A 21996-nucleotide genomic window follows, 5' to 3' on the forward strand; every position below is an offset into this window, starting at 1 on the left:
TATAACACACTAGGATGGCGATGAAAGATGTTGATGGAATTATAGGCAAGGCTAATACTGTAAAGCAGTAATTATCAAAGTATAGAACTGAATCAGTGGCAGGGGAAAAGCAAGTTGGTTGAGCAGAGGAATGCAATGAAGACTATAGATTTCAACAGATCAAAAGAGAATAAAGAAGAACAACAGAAGTAGCTAGAAATGTTGTACATTATGTTTTGGGCTTCTGTACCAGCCCAAGGCAACCACAGCCCTTTAGCAGTAAAGATCTGTGTCTCCAAAGATGCCCCAGTAGCTCCCCATCTGCTTTTCTGCTGATTCACTGCACATGCTCTGTGCTGCTGTCACTTACTGAGCTTAGGGACCCACTCACAATATACAGTACACATAGCATACAAATGTCACAATATAAGGCTGATTAGTAATTAATACAGATAATTACTACATGGCAGCACAGAAACCAGTGCAATTAGCATCAGAATTTAATAATCAGCAAACCTGTAGCATCAGCTTATATTACAGACCAACCTCATTTTCTGCTGGATAATTAGTGACGAGCCCTAAGCTTAGCTTCTCAACAGCTGCTCAGAGCCCACTGAGCATGTGAGTGTCACAGACACTTTCCAAGATGGTGACCCCCTGTGACAAGTTTGAAGTCCTGGATCATTGCTGCTATTGACAAGCTCAAACTTTATGCTGGTGCCTTAAGTTCAGTATATAAAATATGACATTTTTAGCCATATTCATTTTTAGGGTTTAGTTCTCCTTTAAGGGCAATGAGAAAAAAAGTTGACCAAGAAGAGGTGGAAAAGTGAGATGGAAGAGGAACATGGAAGACCAGTGAAAAGGAATAAGCAGTACACGAGAAAGTGGAGCAATCATGAGATCAGGGGAGCTAATTGGAAGTTGTAGAATAGGATGCACTGGAAAAAATGAGGGACTACTAAATACAGCAGAGACGGAGGAAGTCAGGGAAACCTTATTTCTGTCCCCATATTTTCACTTAGTCTGCAATATACTTTTCACCTGATAATCCATGGGATGTGTTTTCTAATCTAATTGAATCTAGACCATCATGTTTGTTGCTAGCAAGTAATATTCATAATAACAAGCATTTTGTATGAGTACTTCCAAAATATACTGTATCTCTGGGACTCTCTGGCAATGTATCTGATTCAATGGAGTTTAGCTGTGCAGAGACATGCAACCTGAGAAAGGTACATTCTGGGATCATTTCCAAACAGATAAACAGTTGAGCGTTGCCTTGGATGGGAAGTTGAAGTCCATTGTTAGATTCCACTCCAGATGCAAATGTATTTAACCAATTCAGTGCAAGTCTACGTACTGTGTTGGGGATAGATAAATATGAACTGACTTGTGAGGGTCTCTAGTGAAAGCCAAGGATGTTGACCAGGTCATGGTCAGAAGTCACAAGAGAAGTTTATATTGCTCTGTTATTTAAAAAGCACCAGAGATATGGAACGCTGAGATTTTCTGCCTTTACTTGCTTTCTCCAGGTATTAGTGAGGGTGACAATGGCCACTCTGTCTCCGTATACAATTCTAGTCCACAGATAAAGCCCAGCTCTGTTCTGGACTGTCTCACTGGGCATGTCTGTGCTCTCGATGTGATAAGAACCAATAAAGAATTCTCCTTCAAGGACAAGACTATAATGAGGTCAGTGTTTTTATAGCCAGATAAATAATTCACACCGTAGGTTTGGAAACAATAGCACCAAGGTGTCACGATCGCCGCCCGGAGCAGGACCAGGAGCTCCGGGCGGCGCAGCTATCACTTCCGACGCCGCTCCCAAAATGGCGGCGCCCATGGCCGCCACGTGGGTAGCGGTGCCGGCGCAGAGACGCCTGCGCGCAAGTGCGAAGACGTCACAACGGCGCGACGGACGCAGGCGCAGCGCGTCGGTCGCAGACGTGCTGACGCCGACGCAAGGGCGCCAAAAAACCCCTTTAAAAGGACGCCTGAGGCGCCAAGATGGCGCCCGAAAATAGGATCTCGTTCCTGTGAAGATTCCTGGGTTTCCTGCTTCTACTCCTGTTATCCCTGAAGATATTCCTGTTTTGATCTCTTGTTATTGACCCCCTGCCTGGACTTTGGACTTTGTTTGTATTCTGCCTGCCTTGTGACCTGTTGCCTGAACTCCATTACCCCTTCTGCTGAATCCCTGGATACCGCGATCCTGATCCCTCCTGAGGGGCTTCCTCCTAAATCCGGACTACCTCCCCAGAGGGAACTCCCGGTTCCCTGACACAAGGAATGAGAGATAGGAATAATGCCACCTTTTAATGATTAATGAATAACATTTAAAATATATCCTTATATATTTTCCTTCCAGTACTTAGTGATGTCATCAGTGCATAATGATGTCACTTATGTCACATTAATTCTGGAAAATATATATCCTATATTATTGTTAATTATAAGAAAAAAAACTTCCCGCTTTAAAGTATATCATATAGTATATCAGAGGTCACCTTGGAGTTCCATAACCTGTATAAAATCCTTCATCCTAAATTCATGCTCTAAAAAATTTGAGGAATGAAAAATAGTGATGGGCGAATTTATTCGGCAGGCGCGAAATTCGCAGCGAATTTCCGTGATTCGCCACCTGCAAATAAATTTGCAAAACCGCCGTGAAAATTCGCCAGCATCACATAAAAAAATGGACGCCGGCGTCTGTATTTTTTGGACGGCGCATTTTCGCCAGCGAATTCGCCGTTTTGCGGATTTCGTGGAAAACTCACAAATTTTTCGGCAAAGCAAAATGCGCCAAATTCACCCATCACTAATGAAAAACCATAAAAGATGTTGCTTTACTGTCCAAAAACTGCCAGTTCAGAAGATTATTTTTGCACCCTTCTTCCTTATAGGTAGCTAGGTTTTGTCTTCTTCTAGGTTCCTATTTGAGTTGGCCTCCTAGAAGTTTTTGAGTTAGAAATTTTGGTCCCGTAGAGGCACTAGGTTATTACCCAAAAATACTGGTGCTAAATAAGATGATGATTTTCCTAAATGTAGCCTCCATATCTAATCTAGGTTTGAGCATCACAATGTGAACTTTATAGACATTCTGCCTTGGAGGAACCATTCTGTACCTATGTGCTTTATGATCTGTGTGGAGTTTATGCAAATGTCCTGTAGATGTCACTGTGCTCATACTTATACTGTGCATACTTCCAGGTAGCTTAAAAATGAAAAGTGAAAGTGAAAATTACTGTTGTGTAATGGCTGCATGACTTTGCTAATAAAGCACTGTTATACTCTACTCATCCTCGGCTACCCAAAACATAACAATCTGTTTGACTCAAACCAATCATTGTTGTGACACTTTATAACCGTGGTAATGTGGGGAAGAGTTTTACACAAGAAATTGTGTTTTGGGGGCATGTCATTTGCAGGTCATTTGCACTTTACTTACCATGATAAGGTATGCATGAACAACACTTCCTTGTATAGTATACACCTAAGAAACCCACCACCTTCTATAGTAGTGCCTGACTGTACTCACCTGTAAATGACTGACAATACAGTACTCCTGAGGCCCTTCCATCCCACAGGTGGATGTGGCGCTGAGGCTTTGGGCACGACCAATGAGAAGGTTTCCTGTGGCAGGATAACAGTCTCCCTCTGTACAACCATGGTGTACCACATCTGGCTCCTGAGCGAGAGATCCCAGGATCTGACCTGTAACTTAATGACCAAGGACACGGCACTGTCAGATCACATAGAAACCAACTCTTAAAATACAAACCAAAACCAGAGACAAATTGGACAATGGTTCATCAATCACAAGCGCCAAGTCAAGAACTCCATGTATTTTAAGGGAACAGAAGTAGCAAGATTTTGAAGAGGTTAACTCCTGGTGTAATTATGGGATACTTCCATTCTGTTTCCTTTGCTTGACAACAAAGGGGAAATAATGGGGAAATTCACAGCGAATTCACGCCTGGTGAATAAATTCGCCCATCACTATATACCGCTTGGGGCAACATAGAACCTGAAGGTACAGAGTCTCCAGGCATTTGCAATGAATCCCTATGCAGGAAGGCCATTGACATTGTAAAATACCCATCATGGAGCCACCAATATGAAATGTGTAGACTCAGATTCTAAAGTGTGAATTATTTTTTATTTAAAATTTTATTAGGGATGTACCGATCCAGGATTCAGTTCAGGATTTGGTCAGGATTTGGCCTTTTTCAGCAGTATTTGGTTGAACTGAATCCAAATTAGGGGCTGGAATGGAAATCACGTGATGTTTCGTCAGAAAACAATATTTTTGGCCCACTTTTTCCCTTTCCCTCCCCTAATTTGCAAATTAGGATTTGATTCGGTATTCGCCCGAATCTTTCATGAAGGATTCGGGGATTCGGCTGAATCCCAAATAGTGCATTCGGTGCATCCCTATTAAAAATATATTTATTAAATATAAGCAGCACATTATTTATATCCCTCTTAAAGGAACAGTGACACCAAAAAATGAAAGTATTTTAAAGTCATGAAAATATCATGTAGTGTTGCCCTGCACTGGTAAAACTGTGTTTGCTTCAGAAACACTACTATAGTTTATATAAACAAGCTGCTGTGTAGCAATGGCAGAAATGGGAAAAAAGACTATATGGCACAGGTTAAACAGTGGATAACAGATAACACCATTATGTTCTACAGAGCTTATCTGCTGTGTAACCTGAACCTTTACTCCTTTGAATGGCTGCCCCCATGGCTACACAGCAGCTTATTTATATAAACTATAGTAGTACTTATTTATCTACTGTGTATCCTGTGCTTGAATGGCTGCCCCCATGGCTACACAGCAGCTTGTTTATATAAACTATAGTAGTACTTATCTGTTATCTACTGTGTATCCTGTGCTTGAATGGCTGCCCCCATGGCTACACAGCAGCTTGTTTATATAAACTATAGTAGTACTTATCTGTTATCTACTGTGTATCCTGTACTTGAATGGCTGCCCCCATGGCTACACAGCAGCTTGTTTATATAAACTATAGTAGTACTTATCTGTTATCTACTGTGTATCCTGTGCTTGAATGGCTGCCCCCATGGCCACACAGCAGTTTGTTTATATAAACTATAGTAGTACTTATCTGTTATCTACTGTATATCCTGTGCTTGAATGGCTGCCCCCATGGCAACACAACAGCTTGTTTATATAAACTATAGTAGTGTTTCTGAAGCAAACACAGCAGTTTTACCAGTGCAGGGCAACACTACATTATATTTTTATTACATTAAACCACTTTCATTATTTGATGTTACTGTTCCTTTAAGGCTTCAATTCATCAATGCAAATTGCTCTTGAGATAAAAGCAACTGAAATGGGAGGAGGATCTGTACTTTCCCTTTTCTATGGGCCACTGGAAAGTCTGTTCTCATGCAAAGTGCCTGACTGAGCTTGTTCCTGGCCCCTTTTATTTGTCATTTAAGTCAAGAGATCTATAGGAAGAGATTTCTAAGTCATGTAATGTCATGTTAATGCACGAAACGCAGAATTCAGGTTTAGACAGAACCCTAGTCTTAGAGGGATTAGAGCATATATTTCCATTTCAGTAACCCGGAAGGGAGAAGTCAAGCTTTTCAGGAAAGAAAATGATTCATTCTTCATGAATAAAAGAGAATCTGTTGATGCAGTTGGTCTACATTGTATGAAAAGGTCACTGGGTTCTATTGTAGGGGCCAAAGCCAAGACAGTAGAGAAATGCATGTTACATGTTGCATTTGTACAGAATTATTTTTTATAATAACCACTCATTTCTATAACATGACATTTATGCAGTGTTTTGCAGATATTTTACAATATTTTACATTGGTCCCTGCCCCAGTGGAATTTCTAGTCCCTCTCATGTTCACACAAGTCACACGCTGCCTGTCTAGTTTTGGAGCAGTGGCATAACGGCAGGAGGACCAGACCCCTTGGCTGCAGGGAGACATGTAGAAAGATGGGGTCCAGTGAGTACTCTGAATACCAGGGGTACAGAGCCTGAGAATGCAGATGGTGGGGTTCTGGAGGTGATGGAGCAACATTTTGGATTTCAGGGAGAAAGGGATATTGGAACAATCAGTACTTCAGTGAGGGGTTCCAAGTCAAGACTTTTACTATGATGAAAATCATGAAAATATTTTTAGGGAGTATAAACCATTAGAGTCAAACATATTGGAGGGGAAGCAGGGCCATGGGAGTTGGGAGCAGTGTTGGACGGAGGCACCCAGTTGACGCTGTATATTACCAACCACCATGCACCCTGGCCACCATATTTTGGTCAATTCCCCCCTCCCACTGTGGTTTAGTAGGACTGGTGGCAGCCGGTAGCAAGCTGGCAGGCAACAGGATGAGTCGGGGGGGGAGCAGGGACTACCAGGTAAGTAAGTGGGCCAGTCCAACCTTGGGACAAACTCAAGTCCCAAGTTACATCTTGGAGTAATGGAGACTAATTCAAAACATCCCAGTAGACATCCAGAGATTCAGTTAAACAGCTGGACGTACTCACTGGATAGCACAGTGACATTAATGGTTTAGTGATAATGGTAAAAAAAAGTATATCTCTGCTTTCTGGACATTTTATGCTGAGTAAAAAAAGGTTTCAGTTATATGCTGAGAGTCGCAGCCCAACAACAACTAGAGAGTTTAAGGTGGGTATCCCCAATATATTGAAAATCCCTAACAATTGTTACAAAGTATAATTGAAAATGACTAGCGCCCTTTAAATTCAACATTTTGTTATATTGGTTACAAACCCCATCACTGGTTAGTAGGGGTCATATACTCCAACCCAAGAGGGGCACCTCTGGCAGCACAAAATGCACTGTGTACATTGTTTTCTGCTCTGTAATAACCCCCTGTGCAAACCAATAACTGTGGAAGGCCCAAGTATTAGAATCCAAATAATCCCTAGTTGGTCTGAACTGAAATAAACTCCTCGTGGGGATTAAGTTAAAAATATGCACATAAATTCATCAGGTTCAGTAGAGTTGGGCTTGGTGTTTGTGCTCAGAACTCATTTATCTCGCACTTGTCTAATTGCACTCTATTTGCTCTTGCCCCCCCACATGTTATTAATTACTTATATGATCTACAGAACCACTGAGTCTCTTAAAGGAATACTAATATCCATACACTTGGCATTGGATTGAGGCTGCTCAATCTGATTGAAAAGTCACACAACTGGCAATGCAGTCAAGGAACACCAGAAAATGTACCCAATGAAATAATGGCAGATGTAGGGCTCCCTGTAGCTCTTCCCAATAAGATCCCCCCAAACCATGTCTTCATTTCAACATATACTGTAAGGGTATAAAATGCCTCTTGCAGGTATTAAATACAACAACTTTGCATCATCTCTGTGTTTTCAATATTAAAGTGCAAATTTCAAGTAATTTTTTTATGGGGCCAGGGGCGTAACTACATAAAGGGGGCCCAGAAATGAAGGGATCCCAGAAAGGCCCTAATTAATGAGCAATTTCAATATATCTTGGTAGAATAGGTCAATTTACTGTAGGAGATCAGAGAAATCCTTCTCCTATTTTTCTGTCTGTGACATCATCCAGCCCAATTACAGGCTGGAGAGTCGTCTGATTGGCTGGGCGCCCCAGTGCATCCTTGGGAGAGAGGGAGAGCCTGACTTTGGAGCCTTTTGTACAGGGTCTCTGACAGAGTTTAACAGGGGCTGTGTTGTGAAAGATCCAGCCATAACCAAGTCTTGTGAAATTGTCCAAGCTGTTGAATCTGTGAAAGTACAGAGAGAGCCCATGCTGTTCCCTCCCAAGCATGCTAGAGATTTAGGAGATGAAAAGTGCCACTGGTGAGATTTATCCTGCTGTGGAGCTAACTGTGATCTCCAGTGTGACTGCCTCTGAGAGAACCATGGTGAGTTAGCCACCCAAGGGAATATACTGGCAAGGATACATTTGTGGGGCCCCAGTTTGAGGACAGGTCTTGTGCATTTACCTGATACGTGGGATTGGCTGCTAAATTTCAACGGGAGAGGTCCTTTTGGGAAAGGTAGCGCTACCTGGGGTATAAGAGCTCAGGGGAAGGGACATTTCAATTGAACTGAAATGTGTGATTATTAACCCCTTCCAGAGGATTGGGACTTTGATAATAAAAAGGACTGTGTTGGAGAAACAGTCAGGTACCTAATAGTGAGTTAAGTAGGTCCCACATGTCCCCAGTGCAGGAGTGTATTGTGTATTAGATTGCCCAAGTTCTTTCACTACTGTTTTATATAAAGTTTATATCTGTTCCAATGGTAAACTGTGTGTTTTATTGTCCTAGTGGAAATTCCCTGAGATGTGCTCCTTAGTGTTCTCTAGGTGGAGGCACTGCGCTGTAAATCCCAGTTCCCAGTACTTTTCATCTGCAAAAGGGACTCAGGGACCCTGGATTGCCAAAGGTTAATTGCAATTTAAATAGGCAGTAACCAAATTAGGGTTACATGACTTAAATTTTGGGGCCTAAATTTAAATTTCTGTGGGGCCCATTAACATGTAGTTATGTCACTGTACCGGGCTCTAAGGGCCCTAAACGCCCAGCCCTAAATAAGTGATGGTGAATGTGCTGTTATAACTATATAACTGGAATATGACTGCGTAAAAATGTTACCAGTAGTGGCCACCGCAGTAGCCGTTATTAGAGAATCACATCAAAGTTGTGTTGCACAGTTTCAGGGGTGGATGGTGCCACCTCCAGTGCTCTGCTGCAAGTTGTTGGGGTGTATGCAGGGTCACTTTTGTAAATATTCTCAATGCATACTGTGCTTAGTTTTGGTGAACTTAACAGGAGCTTCCACCAACATAAAGGCAACAGCCAATATAAATAGATTTTATAAAAGGGAAGCAACTCCTTTAAACCATCAAAAGAGTTTAAGTGTAATTGTACTTGTTAATAGATTCAGTCGTAGCCACAACTTCGGTCATGTAACCATTCCTAATGGTAAACTCATCTGACAGGTGGTAGCCCGCAATTCAGCTGCCAAATGTTTTCAGGCAACACAGACACGTTCCATATTTGTTCCATCATATTAAACTAATTATTGAGTTTCCTGGAGCTAGAGGTTAATTTGTATCTATTTATTTTCAATCTGATGCGCATCCCAATGATCCTAAATATTAAACGACTCCATTCTTTCTCCAGTGAGGGGTCCCAGCCTCATTCTTTCAAAACATGATCTCATGATTATCAGGACTGGCAATTTATGGATTTACATTGTTATATGGTAGGAGTGTGATAGCAGGTATAGTAGGGAGAGATGGTGCCTATAGTAACAGTGGATAATAGTCTCTGGGAAGGGAGTGTGACTGTGGGATAGCAGGTATAGTAGGGAGAGATGGTGCCTATAGTAACAGTGGATAATAGTCTCTGGCAAGGGAGTGTGACTGTGGGATAGCAGGTATAGTAGGAAGAGATGGTGCCTATAGTAACAGTGGGATAATAGTCTCTGGGAAGGGAGTGTGACTGTGGGATAGCAGGTATAGTAGGGAGAGATGGTGTCTATAGTAACAGTGGATAATAGTCTCTGGGAAGGGAGTGTGACTGTGGGATAGCAGGTATAGTAGGGATAGATGGTGCCTATAGTAACAGTGGATAATAGTCTCTGGGAAGGGAGTGTGACTGTGGGATAGCAGGTATAGTAGGGAGAGATGGTGCCTATAGTAACAGTGGGATAATAGTCTCTGGGAAGGGAGTGTGACTGTGGGATAACAGGTATAGTAGGGAGAGATGGTGCCTATAGTAACAGTGGATAATAGTCTCTGGGAAGGGAGTGTGACTGTGGGATAGCAGGTATAGTAGGGAGAGATGGTGCCTATTGTAATAGTGGGATAATAGTCTCTGGGAAGGGAGTGTGACTGTGGGATAGCAGGTATAGTAGGGAGAGATGGTGCCTATAGTAACAGTGGGATAATAGTCTCTGGGAAGGGAGTGTGACTGTGGGATAGCAGGTATAGTAGGGAGAGATGTTGCCTATAGTAACAGTGGATAATAGTCTCTGGGAAGGGAGTGTGACTGTGGAATAGTAGGTATAGTAGGGAGAGGCAACGTATGCTGCAGCAGCTGAAGCCCTGGGATGGATTGCTATGATTTAGAGAACTGTGGTGTATTTTGGCGGTGCTACAACATATAGCTTAAGGCATATGGGAACTGAGATTGCAGACATGTGACAAGCAAAACAGAGTTGGCTGATAACAGACATTCACATTCACCTGAGACAGACCTATAGGGGAGATTATGATAAAATATAAAGGCTTTGAAGACTACAGGACTGCCTCACCTGTGGGCGGCCCTACATAAGGCATGTGACATTTAGTTCTTACATTTAATAAAGTAAACTTCTTAGTCCCCCTGTTCCACTCTGGAAAATAACACAGAAAAGATAGACAGATGAACCATGATAATGACAATTTAATCTATTTTATTTACATTCGTTTTCTGGCAACAGAGGGAGCTGCACAGAAGATCCATCTGGTAAAGCTGGTGCAATAAACTATTATCTAAAACCTACAGGTAGACCATCCCATTCATCTGACAGATTAAATAAAATAAAAATGATTGAATCAAACCATCCACCTGCGGTATGCAGAAGTTGGTGCCGTGTTTCTACCTGCTCATGGTTGCTAATAATGGCTGTGGTATGGCAGGAATGTTAAGAGTTTGGAAGGAGAAGCGCCAGCCGAGCTAAACATTACTTTAGCCAAGGGAGCACCCAAGTACAGCCTCATGGAGTTCAGTTTATGCAGAACTTTAGGACCACAGCTACAGCCAAGAATTTGTTGCAAGGTCCAGCACAGAGTCTCTCATTAGGACCACATTAGCAGCCCATCAATATACATGGCATATCGTCTTTACTAGACCCAACAGCCTTAAATGCCAGTTGCGCAGACTTTAAAGGGATACTGTCATGGGAAAAAAAAAATTTTCAAAATGAATCAGTTAATAGTGCTAATCCAGCAGAATTCTGCAATGAAATCCATTTCTCAAAATAGAAAACAGATTTTTTTTATATTCAGTTTTGAAATCTGACATGGGGTTAGACTTTTGTCAATTTCCCAGCTGCTCCAAGTCATGTGACTTGTGCTCTGATAAAGTTCAATCACTCTTTACTGCTGTACTGCAAGTTGGAGTGATATCACCCCCCTCCCAGCAGCCAAACAAAAGAACAATGGGAAGGTAACCAGATAGCAGCTCCCTAACACAAGATAACAGCTGCCTGGTAGATCTAAGAACAGCACTCAGTAGTAAAAACCCATGTCTCACTGAGACACATTCAGTTACATTGAGAAGGAAAAACAGCAGCCTGCCAGAAAGCATTTCTCTCCTAAAGTGCAGGCACAAGTCACATGACCAGAGGCAGCTGGGAAATTGACAATATGTCTAGCCCCATGTCAGATTTCAAAATTGAATATAAAAAAATCTGTTTGCTCTTTTGAGAAATGGATTTCAGTGCAGAAGTCTGCTGGATTAGCACTATTAACTGATGTGTTTTGAAAAAAAGTGTTTTCCGATGACAGGATCCCTTTAACAAATGCACAGTACTTCCACATTTGCACTTGGCTTTACCAGTTTTGCCGTCATCAAAGCACTGACTATACTCAAAACAACACCAGAATCAAGACTTTTGAGTCACAGCAATTTGTGGTATTTGACTTAAATGGGTTGATCATCTTTGAATTAACTTTAAGTATGATGTAGAGACAGTGAGGCTTATTTATCAACACTGGGCAAATTTGCCCATGGGCAGTTACCTATAGCAACCAATCAGTGATTAGGATTTTAAAGCCAGCTGCAAGTAGAACAATGAATACAGCAATCTGATTGGTTGCCATGAGTAACTGCCCAGGGGCAAATTTGCCCAGTGTTGATAAATGACCCCCAATGTAGTTTGAGTATGATGTGTTCTGAGGCAATTGTTTTTCTCTTGTTTTATTATGTGTGGTTTTTGCCTTATTTAGCTTTTATCAGCATCTCTTCAGTTTTCAATTGTAGCAATCTCGTTGCTAGGGTCCAAATTACCCTAGCAATCCCGCACTGATTTGAACAAGAGACTGAGATATGAATAGGAGAGGCCTGAATAGAAAGATGAGTAATAAAAAGTAGCAAAAACAATAAATGTGTAGCCTTACAGAGGATTTGTTTTAAGATGGGGTCAGTGACCTCTAGGGTTGCCACCTGTCTGGATTTGACCCAGACAGTTCGGGAGCACTGTCCGGGTCAAAACTGCTTGCCCGGTTTTCCTAATCTGGAAAACCAGGCAGGATTCCATAACACTGATTGGCCAATCACTACCTGCCACATCATAGCTCTGCCCACCAACCCGCCGATGTCATTGCCCCACCCATGACCTAATTGTCCCATCTGGAGCTCCCAGCTGGGAAAGATGGCAAACCTAGTGAACCCAATTTCAAAGCTGGAAAGAGTCAGCAAAAGAAGGCAAATCATTCAAAAACTATAAAAAAAAAAAAAGAAAAAATGAAGGGCAATTGAAAAAGTTGCTTAGAATTAGCCATTCTACAACATACTAAAAGTTAACTTAAAGATGAGCCACCCCTTTAAAGGAATAGTTCAGTGTGAAAATAAAAACTGTGTAAATAGATAGGCTGTGCAAAATAAAACATGTTTCTAATATAGTTAGTTAGCCAAAAATGTAATGTATAAAGACTGGAGTGACTGAATTTGTCACATAATAGCCAGAACACTACTTCCTGCTTTTCAGCTCTCTAACTCTGAGTTAGTCAGTGACTAAAAGGGGGCCCAAATGGGACAGAACTGTTCAGTGAGTTTGCAATTGATCCTTAGCATTCAGCTCAGATTCAAAAGCAACAGATATGACCCATGTGGCCTCCCCTCAAGTCTCTGATTGGATACTGCCTGGTAACCAGGGTAACCAGTCAGTGTAAACCAGGAGAGCTGAAAAGCAAGAAGTAGTGTTCTGGCTATTATGTTACACATCCACTCACTCCAGACTTTATACATTACATGTTTGGCTAAATAACTATATTAGAAACATTATTTATTTAGCACAGCCTATCTATTTACCCAGTTTTTTTACACTGAACAATTCCTTTAAGCAGTACACCATACCAAGTACATAATGGAGAAGAGGACCTCATGTAGAAGTAGAAGGCCAATTATAGGGACAACAGCTCTGAGCTCAAAAACATATGGGTTAGCTGGAATATTTGGCACAATATGGACTATGGGAAGGCAAATAAATCCAACAGGTTCAAGTACACAGTAACTGGTCTCCTATCTGTACATGTCTGTCTCCAAAGCCAAATAATACTATGCACCATGACCTCTTTTATTACTAGCAAGCTGAGTATATGGGCTGCATCTTGTATAGAAGTGCACCTCCAGGAATAGCAAACAGGGTCAGTAACTATCAAGTTCATACTACCATGGCTTCTAACCCAGAAGTGGTGTTTCCCAAAGGCAAGGGAATGCCGTAAGTACAGAGAGGGTTATTATGTCTGGGTAGTGCACAAAACTGCCATTCATCTGGGCTTATTTATCCAGAAACAAGTTGAGCAGTCCCTACGCAAAACACAACATTGATAAGAGCAGCGTGAAGGATTCTATAACAATATCCTGTTATCATGCTAAACTAATTATACAGGAAATAAAGATGTAGTTTTCCATGTGGTGATCATTGCTAATTTCCCTTTTCGTTCTCATTGTTGACCCCAAACCATCTTCTGGCTGCTTTGTCTGAAGACTTGAGGCCAAATATAATGTAACAGCTCCATTCCTCACCTCTTAATTAAGCATAGGTCAAAACTGCTGTGAGATGACTAATGGAACAGTCACTTTTCATTCTGCTACGGCTTTTGAGGATTTGCATTATTTCAGTCCTTGAGCTTTTCTAACAGTTTCAGTATTTTGACTCCAAGAACCTCTGCAATCTAATGATGTAAGTTCCAACATGACAGATTGCAGCTACCGGGAATTGAGTAGACTGAGCCAACAATGTGCTGCTCAGACGTTGGGGGTGAGAGAATGTCCTTGAAGACATAACAAAAAATCCAACTGTGTTAAAGTTGGGATAGGATGTGTGTTTGAACACTATAGGACCAAACCAAGAGATGATGCAAAGTTTATGTAGATATGTAACCCAAGTAACTCACTATACACAGATAAACAGATTCCTATCACACCTTTCTCCAATGACTTGTGCCATGCTGAGCCATGATTGTGCCTGGCTTGTCACCTGGGGAATATCAATGTGCCGATGTGAAATGCTGGCCTATGGTACGTCCTGGACATCAGTTATAATAAAGATGACTGGACCACAAGACATAATAATGGAACCCATCACCGCGTGCCTTTTAGTATCTATTAAAACTCTTGTAGGTGACATTTATTATCTCAACAAATTATAAAATATCACGAAAAGGAACCATTGACAACCTGGAACTTGTTGGTCATATTGGACCTATACTATGGCTCCAACCAAATCTGAATCTTATTGCAAATCTTGGCATTGGGGGAAATTAATTCCTCGAAATAAATACTTTGCAAGAAATACAGCAAACAAACCCAGGGACAAGACTGGTCAAATCTAGGCCCTGCCAGTTCATGATTGTGTTTATTGCAGCTCAAAAATCCATGCAGGCGAAAAACATTGTGTGTTTGTTAGGAGGCATGAAGCCATGAATAAAGCCGGCACACATTCCTTTCCATTCCACTGCACTTCATAGTAATCACAAGATATATCTTTCCTGCTTCAAAGGTTAGAATCTAACGCTGCCATTCCCACTGTGATATAATCTCCATAACCATTCCCATGATAGCCAAGAACAACACACTTCCACTGGGGAGCATATTGGTTCTGTGCCCATCACATTACACAATGCCTGAAATGTTTCACTGATGCTCCCAACTGGGTGAAAATTATAGCAAAGCTTCTCAGATCTTTGGTCTGTGTACAAATGGTATATTTGGGAGCCCCTCTGAACTTGCTGTGCATGGCCATATATTATTCTTGGGGGTTCAGAAATGATAAGGATGATCATACCCCACTTATGGCTACCATGCATTTACTGTATGTTTAAGAAGAACCCTTTCATCCACATAACAGTCCAGGTAGGCTCTAAAGTGGTAAACAATGCTAAAATCATTATAGAAAAGTTGGCTCCATATTCCCCAACCAAAGACCCTTTCATGAAAACATTTAATAGACAAAACAATATTATAAGGAACATTTGACCCTGCATTATCTGGTATTCTACAACACTGTTGCTATCAGTTTTCTGATTGGAGGACAGAGCCCTCCAGTCAGTAGCAGCATTAAAACTATGGGTCAGACAAGAGTGTTAAAGGGATCCTGTCATCGGAAAAAATGTTTTTTTTCAAAACACATCAGTTAATAGTGCTGCTCCAGCAGAATTCTGCACTGAAATCCATTTCTCAAAAGAGCAAACAGATTTTTTTTATATTCAATTTTGAAATCTGACATGGGCTAGACATATTGTCAGTTTCCCAGCTGCCCCTGGTCATGTGACTTGTGCCTGCACTTTAGGAGAGAAATGCTTTTCTGGCAGGCTGCTGTTTTTCCTTCTCAATGTAACTGAATGTGTCTCAGTGGGACATGGGTTTTTACTATTGAGTGTTGTTCTTAGATCTACCAGGCATCTGTTATCTTGTGTTAGGGAGCTGTTATCTGGTTACCTACCCATTGTTCTTTTGTTTGGCTGCTGGGAGGGAAAGGGAGGGGGTGATATCACTCCAACTTGCAGTACAGCAGTAAAGAGTGACTGAAGTTTATCAGAGCACTAGTCACATGACTTGGGGCAGCTGGGAAATTGACAATATGTCTAGCCCCATGTCAGATTTCAAAATGAAATATAAAAAAAATCTGTTTGCTCTTTTGAGAAATGGATTTCAGTGCAGAATTCTGCTGGAGCAACATTATTAACTGATTCATTTTGAAAACATTTTTTTTTCCCATGACAGTATCCCTTTAAACTTTACCATGTGTGGGGTCAATAAAACCAGCCTGTGCTTTATATCTGGTGATTGACAACTGTAAATAACACTTGTGGCTGTGTGAGATGTGCCTTAAACAGAGTTGACTGGCTTGAATTTACATTCTACATGTATGTCTTTATTGTAAGCATGTGCAGCAGATCTGAAACATGGCAGAGCTGTAAAGACTGGTAAACTGACTCATAAAGTGAACTAAAGGGAATTTGTAGAGCAACATGGTCAGTATCAGTATTGCCGCCTTGATTATTGACCTGTTTAAATAGCAGACACCATATTGTTCACACAGTGATGAGGCCATTCCAGCATTCATGAATGTAATAGAAAATCAAAGCAGAACAGAATAAAGACATACCTAATAAGTAGATGAGCAGGAGCTTCTTTGCCCTGATGGATTCCCAAAGAGTCCTCTGCAACCCAGTGGATTCCCACAACTCCATCCCTCCACTGTCGCCTGAAAAAAAAATAGCCTCGTTACAATACTTTGCTTTTCTCAAGCTGAAAGAGTTACCAGTATTTCTTACAGTAAACGGAGGTCAGAAAGATGCAAGAATATATCACTTGCCAAATTACTCTCAAACTGGAACACAGAATCTCTGGGGATTCCAGTCAGTTCTCTGGGTAAGGAATGAGCTTTTTATAGTAAAGAAGCAGTAATGCCATGCAGTGAAACCGCTTATGTTCTAATGTTTTTCTTTATCCAGCCCCCAAAAATTAACTTGTTCTTGGCACCAAACATCTTATTTTATATGAGGAAGGTTTTCATTTTATAGACTTAAGAAGTGTTATGAATGGCATTTGTCTCCTGTTGATCTCCCTGTGTAAGAACTAAACCCATTGTATCCTACAGGGCTTATCTGTTACCTGCTCTGTAATCTGTTCCCTATTGTCCTGTTTCAGATGCATTTACTGTCCCATGGCTACATGGCAGTCAGGGGCATTTCAGTGGTCCTTGCCTCCCTGAGACGGCCTTTCTGATGCCGCCTCCCCCTTGCACCAGGCGCATACCATTTAAAGAGCTGGATCGGGTGTAGGGGGGTTTCTCAACTAGCCTCATGGCAGCAGCAGCCCTGGCAGCAGTGTATTCATATAAACCATAGAAATGCTTCTGCAGCAATTACACCATTTATACCAGTGCAGGGCAACAGTACATTATATTTAAAGAAATGAGGCTAAATTCTGGCTTAGCTGTTAGCATTGTTTCCATGCAATGCTAGGGCCCAAGGCTCTATTCCAAGAGTTTGTATGTTCTCCAATGCACACTCAAAAATACAGCAATGTTGATGAGATAGAGAAGTTAGAGTGTAAGCTCTAGCGGTGCTGGAACTGATGTGAATGATGTATAATATCTTTGACAACACACTGCTCAATATGTTGTTGCCATATAAATAAAGATTAATACAACAAACATTTTAATACTTTGGTATTACTGGTCCTTGAACTCTGCAAGCCCTTGCCCTCAATCTCTCTGGCCCCTCTCACTTGAGAACAGATCTGCTTCACTTAGTTCCACCCACTCGGAGAAGAGGTTCTGATTCCTTGGAAACACCCTCCTTTGAGGTTCCCAAATCCTTTGCCCAGCTCAGTATTTTTATTGCACATTCCTATTACAAGAGTTATAGCATGCCTCCTGCACTGAACAGCCAGAAAAAGAAACAAAAATTTCTAAAACGTAATTGGCTTTTGGCAGAGAGCCCAGAATATGCTGCAGCTGCACTTAGATACTTTTGAGACAATTTAAGATAAACAAAGAAACAATTGTAGCAATTTAAGATAAGCAGGTCACTTGGGGAAACTGTGATTTGCAGCTTAAAGGGCAATTCACCTTCATTAGCAAAACTGTAATAACACATAAAAACCACAGAAATTCCCACAAAATTTTGTAATGAACATGGTAATTAGGGGGTATGGCCACAACAATGGGTGTGGTTTAAAAATCCACTGTGCTTCGCGTGGCAAATCTTTTTGTCCCTCTTTCTATTTCCAAAATGTTGGGAGGTATTTTATTGTCTCAACTATAGGAGCTGGAGAATTGGCTGAGGGGCCCAGACAAGACAAATTTTCCCTAAAATCCCCAAGGGCCCAACGGAAAAAGAAAGATATTTAAATTAAAGGATAACGGAATCCATATTACAAAGATCTGGTCCTCATTTATTTATTAACATTTAAAATAAATTGTCATTAATTATAGTAACTTGCCTGTAGATATAAACGTCTCATGCAAACAAGTGTTCATATAGTATATATTCAAATCCAAATCACAGGATTAATATAAATCCCAAGATAAATCCCAGATCAGAATAAATTCCAGTTCGTGTATATACAACTATTCAATAACACAGACTGGCAGTGTCCTGGGATACCAGGAAAATTCCCTGTGAGCCCAAGTGTCAGTGGGGCCTCCTGCTTCTAAACATTTGGCCTGTTTAATGTTCATTACATAGTTCAGTATGGGAACAGAGAGGATAAACAGATAAAATAATAAAATAGAAAGAAAAGAGACTTGTAGATTAGGGGTTAAAGGGCAGATTTATCAAGGGTCAAATTTCGAAGTAATGGGAGTTTTTTTTTTTTAAATCCCATAACTTCGAAATTTGAATAAAAAAATGACCAACCGATTTTTTTATTAAAAAAATAGACGTTTTTTTCTGCGGGTGAATAGGCTGTATTGGAATCGTTCGAATCGAAGTAAGATCGTATTCGATCGAATTAGATTCAAAGTATTTAAAAAAAAACTTTTTCAAAGTCCACCAATTGACTCCAAATAGATTCTAGGAGGTCCCCCATAGGCTACAACAGCAATTCGGCAGGTTTTAGATGGCGAATAGTCGAATTTCAATTCTTAATGGGACAGTACATGATAAATTTCAAATTTCGAAGTTCTTTTTTTTTTTTAAATTCGAATCGAATTTGGACTATTCCCTAGTCGAATTACACTTAAATAAACCCAAAATTTGAATTTTAAAATTAGAATTTTCAATTCAACCCTTGATAAATCTGCGTGAGGTGAGGAAGGGGAGAAATAGTTTGGAGAGTGATCCCATGAACAAAGGTTTTTTGGTGGGCCCCTCCAACACTGCAAACTAGTGATGGGCGAATTTATTCGGCAGGCGCTCTGCAAATTCCCGCGATTCACCGGTGGCGAATAAATTCGCGAAACTGCACCGAAAATTTGCAGTTTTATGAATTTCGTGGGAAATTCATGAATTTTTCAGCGAAGTGAAGCGTCCCAAATTCGCCAATCACTACTGCAGACTGGTGTTACGCTAGGGTTGGGCTAAGAGGATTCTCATAGGAAATCAGCATTATAGGGCTCCTCGAGGATCAAAAGACAAAGAATATATATTACCCACACCTGCTAGATATTTTCATTGTGCGCAATAGAAATAGGCTTGCCACCTTATGGCTGGTTGAATCCAGGCAAGGGGTGGGGCAGTGATGCAATGGGGGTGGGGCTGTGACATCAGGAGGGACATAGGGAATCCTGCCCGGTTTTCCTAATTTGGAAAACCGGGCAGGCAGTTTTGACCCTTCAAAAAAACCGGACAGGTAGCAACCCTAAGTAGAGATGTCTGGTCTTCAGCCCCAACATCCTACTGGAGACTGTTGGGAGATGCTGGGAGAAGTAGTTTAACAACACTTTTGAGACTGCAGGTTGGACACTGATTTAAGCAACACGCTAGGGGCCCAAAACTTCCTGCATTGTTACTGCCCTCCCTTCTCTAACACGGCCATGATTTAAAGGGGAACTAAATGTCTAATTATGCTAGAAATGCTGTATTTTGTATACTAAACATAAAAATGAAGTTACTGCACCACAAGCCTAATCAAACAAATGATTTATGCTTTCAAAGTTGGCCACAGGGGGTCACCATCTTGTAACTTTGTTAAACATCTTTGCAAGACCAAGACTGTGCACATGCTCAGTGTGTTCTGGGCTGCTAAGGGATTGGCATAATCTATCAAAACAGCACAAGTCAAATAATATCTGCCATAGAAACCGATTCAGCAAGACTGATTAATAATCAGAATATACAGACTGCATTGGGTCCTGTGTTGTCATGTAATCTAATGTGGATTTTATAGTTTTTGTGTTGTTTAATATAAACTTTCTCCAACTCTGCAGAACCAGTGGCTGCAGAAAACTAATCCTCCAAATAGAATCCCAGTTTATCTGTTTAAATCTGGCTCCATGATCTTTGTCCCTGCAGCTGGAGTTGGAAACATTAAAGGAGATGTAAAGGCAAAAATAAAATCCAAGACAAATCTCTACTAGAGATGTCGCGAACTGTTCGCCGGCGAACTTGTTCGCGCGAACATCGGGTGTTCGCGCTCGCCGGAAGTTCGCGAACGTCGCGCGACGTTCGCCATTTTGGGTTCGCCATTGTTGGCGCTTTTTTTTGCCCTCTCACCCCAGACCAGCAGGTACATGGCAGCCAATCAGGAAGCTCTCCCCTGGACCACTCCCCTTCCCTATAAAAACCGAAGCCCTGCAGCGTTTTTTCACTCTGCCTGTGTGTGCTGAAGAGATAGTGTAGGGAGAGAGCTGCTGCCTGTTAGTGATTTCAGGGACAGTTGAAAGTTTGCTGGCTAGTAATCGTTTTGATACTGCTCTGTTATTGGAGGGACAGAAGTCTGCAGGGGTTTGAGGGACATTTAAGCTTAGGTAGCTTTGCTGGCTAGTAATCTACCTTCTACTGCAGTGCTCTGTATGTAGCTGCAGTGGGCAGCTGTCCTGCTTCTGATCTCATCTGCTGACTGCTGCAATAACAGTAGTCCTTGTAAGGACTGCTTTTATTTATTTTTTTGTTGTTTTACTACTACTACTACTACTACTACTATAAGAGCCCAGTGCTATTAGTCTAGCAGTGTTGGGGAGTGGGACTGGTGTGCTAATCTGCTGCTCCTAGTAGTTCAGCAGCACCAACTTTAATTTTTTTTTTTAATATTCATTTTTTTTTAATTTTACTTTTTTTTATTTTACTACCGCTGTAGTAGTGTATAAGTTGACCTTTTAGGCATTATTTGCCCTGTAGGCATTATTTGCACACTGTTTTCTTCAACCCGCCATCGAGCTGTGTGACCTTGTTCACATTCTGTCTAAATATCCATAATATTACCGTCTCCAGAAAAAACACCGGAGTCACTTTTTTCAAGCAGCCATAATATATTTTACGTAATCCGTATCCACCGCTGTAGTAGTGTATACGTTGGCCTTGTAGGCATTATTTGCACACTGTTTTCTTCAACCCGCCATCGAGCTGTGTGACCTTGTTCACATTCTGTCTAAATATCCATAATATTACCGTCTCCAGAAAAAACACCGGAGTCACTTTTTTCAAGCAGCCATAATATATTTTACGTAATCCGTATCCACCGCTGTAGTAGTGTATACGTTGGCCTTGTAGGCATTATTTGCACACTGTTTTCTTCAACCCGCCATCGAGCTGTGTGACCTTGTTCCCATTCTGTCTAAATATCCATAATATTACCGTCTCCAGAAAAAACACCGGAGTCACTTTTTTCAAGCAGCATTCATATATTTTACGTAATCCGTATCCACCGCTGTAGTAGTGTATACGTTGGCCTTGTAGGCATTATTTGCACACTGTTTTCTTCAACCCGCCATCGAGCTGTGTGACCTTGTTCACATTCTGTCTAAATATCCATAATATTACCGTCTCCAGAAAAAACACCGGAGTCACTTTTTTCAAGCAGCCATAATATATTTTACGTAATCCGTATCCACCGCTGTAGTAGTGTATACGTTGGCCTTGTAGGCATTATTTGCACACTGTTTTCTTCAACCCGCCATCGAGCTGTGTGACCTTGTTCACATTCTGTCTAAATATCCATAATATTACCGTCTCCAGAAAAACACCGGAGTCACTTTTTTCAAGCAGCATTCATATATTTTACGTAATCCGTATCCACCGCTGTAGTAGTGTATACGTTGGCCTTGTAGGCATTATTTGCACACTGTTTTCTTCAAC

General features: G+C 41.2%; 1 protein-coding gene across 2 annotated transcripts in view; it reads right to left on the minus strand.

The window, feature by feature from the left end:
• Positions 1–21996, minus strand: part of XB5969698.S (provisional ortholog of laminin subunit beta 4 S homeolog) — a 98803-nt gene that overhangs the window by 59161 nt on the left and 17646 nt on the right. For both annotated transcript variants that reach the window (XM_041561747.1, XM_018261427.2), the window contains 2 exons: positions 16359–16457; positions 3521–3702 (listed from right to left, as the gene is read on the minus strand). In XM_041561747.1, the coding sequence (XP_041417681.1) occupies positions 3521–3702; positions 16359–16443 (267 nt within the window). In that variant the 5' untranslated portion in view covers positions 16444–16457. The remainder of the gene's footprint in view (positions 1–3520; positions 3703–16358; positions 16458–21996) is intronic.

This window comes from Xenopus laevis, chromosome 4S (assembly GCF_017654675.1).
Source record: "Xenopus laevis strain J_2021 chromosome 4S, Xenopus_laevis_v10.1, whole genome shotgun sequence".
NCBI lineage: Eukaryota > Metazoa > Chordata > Amphibia > Anura > Pipidae > Xenopus > Xenopus laevis.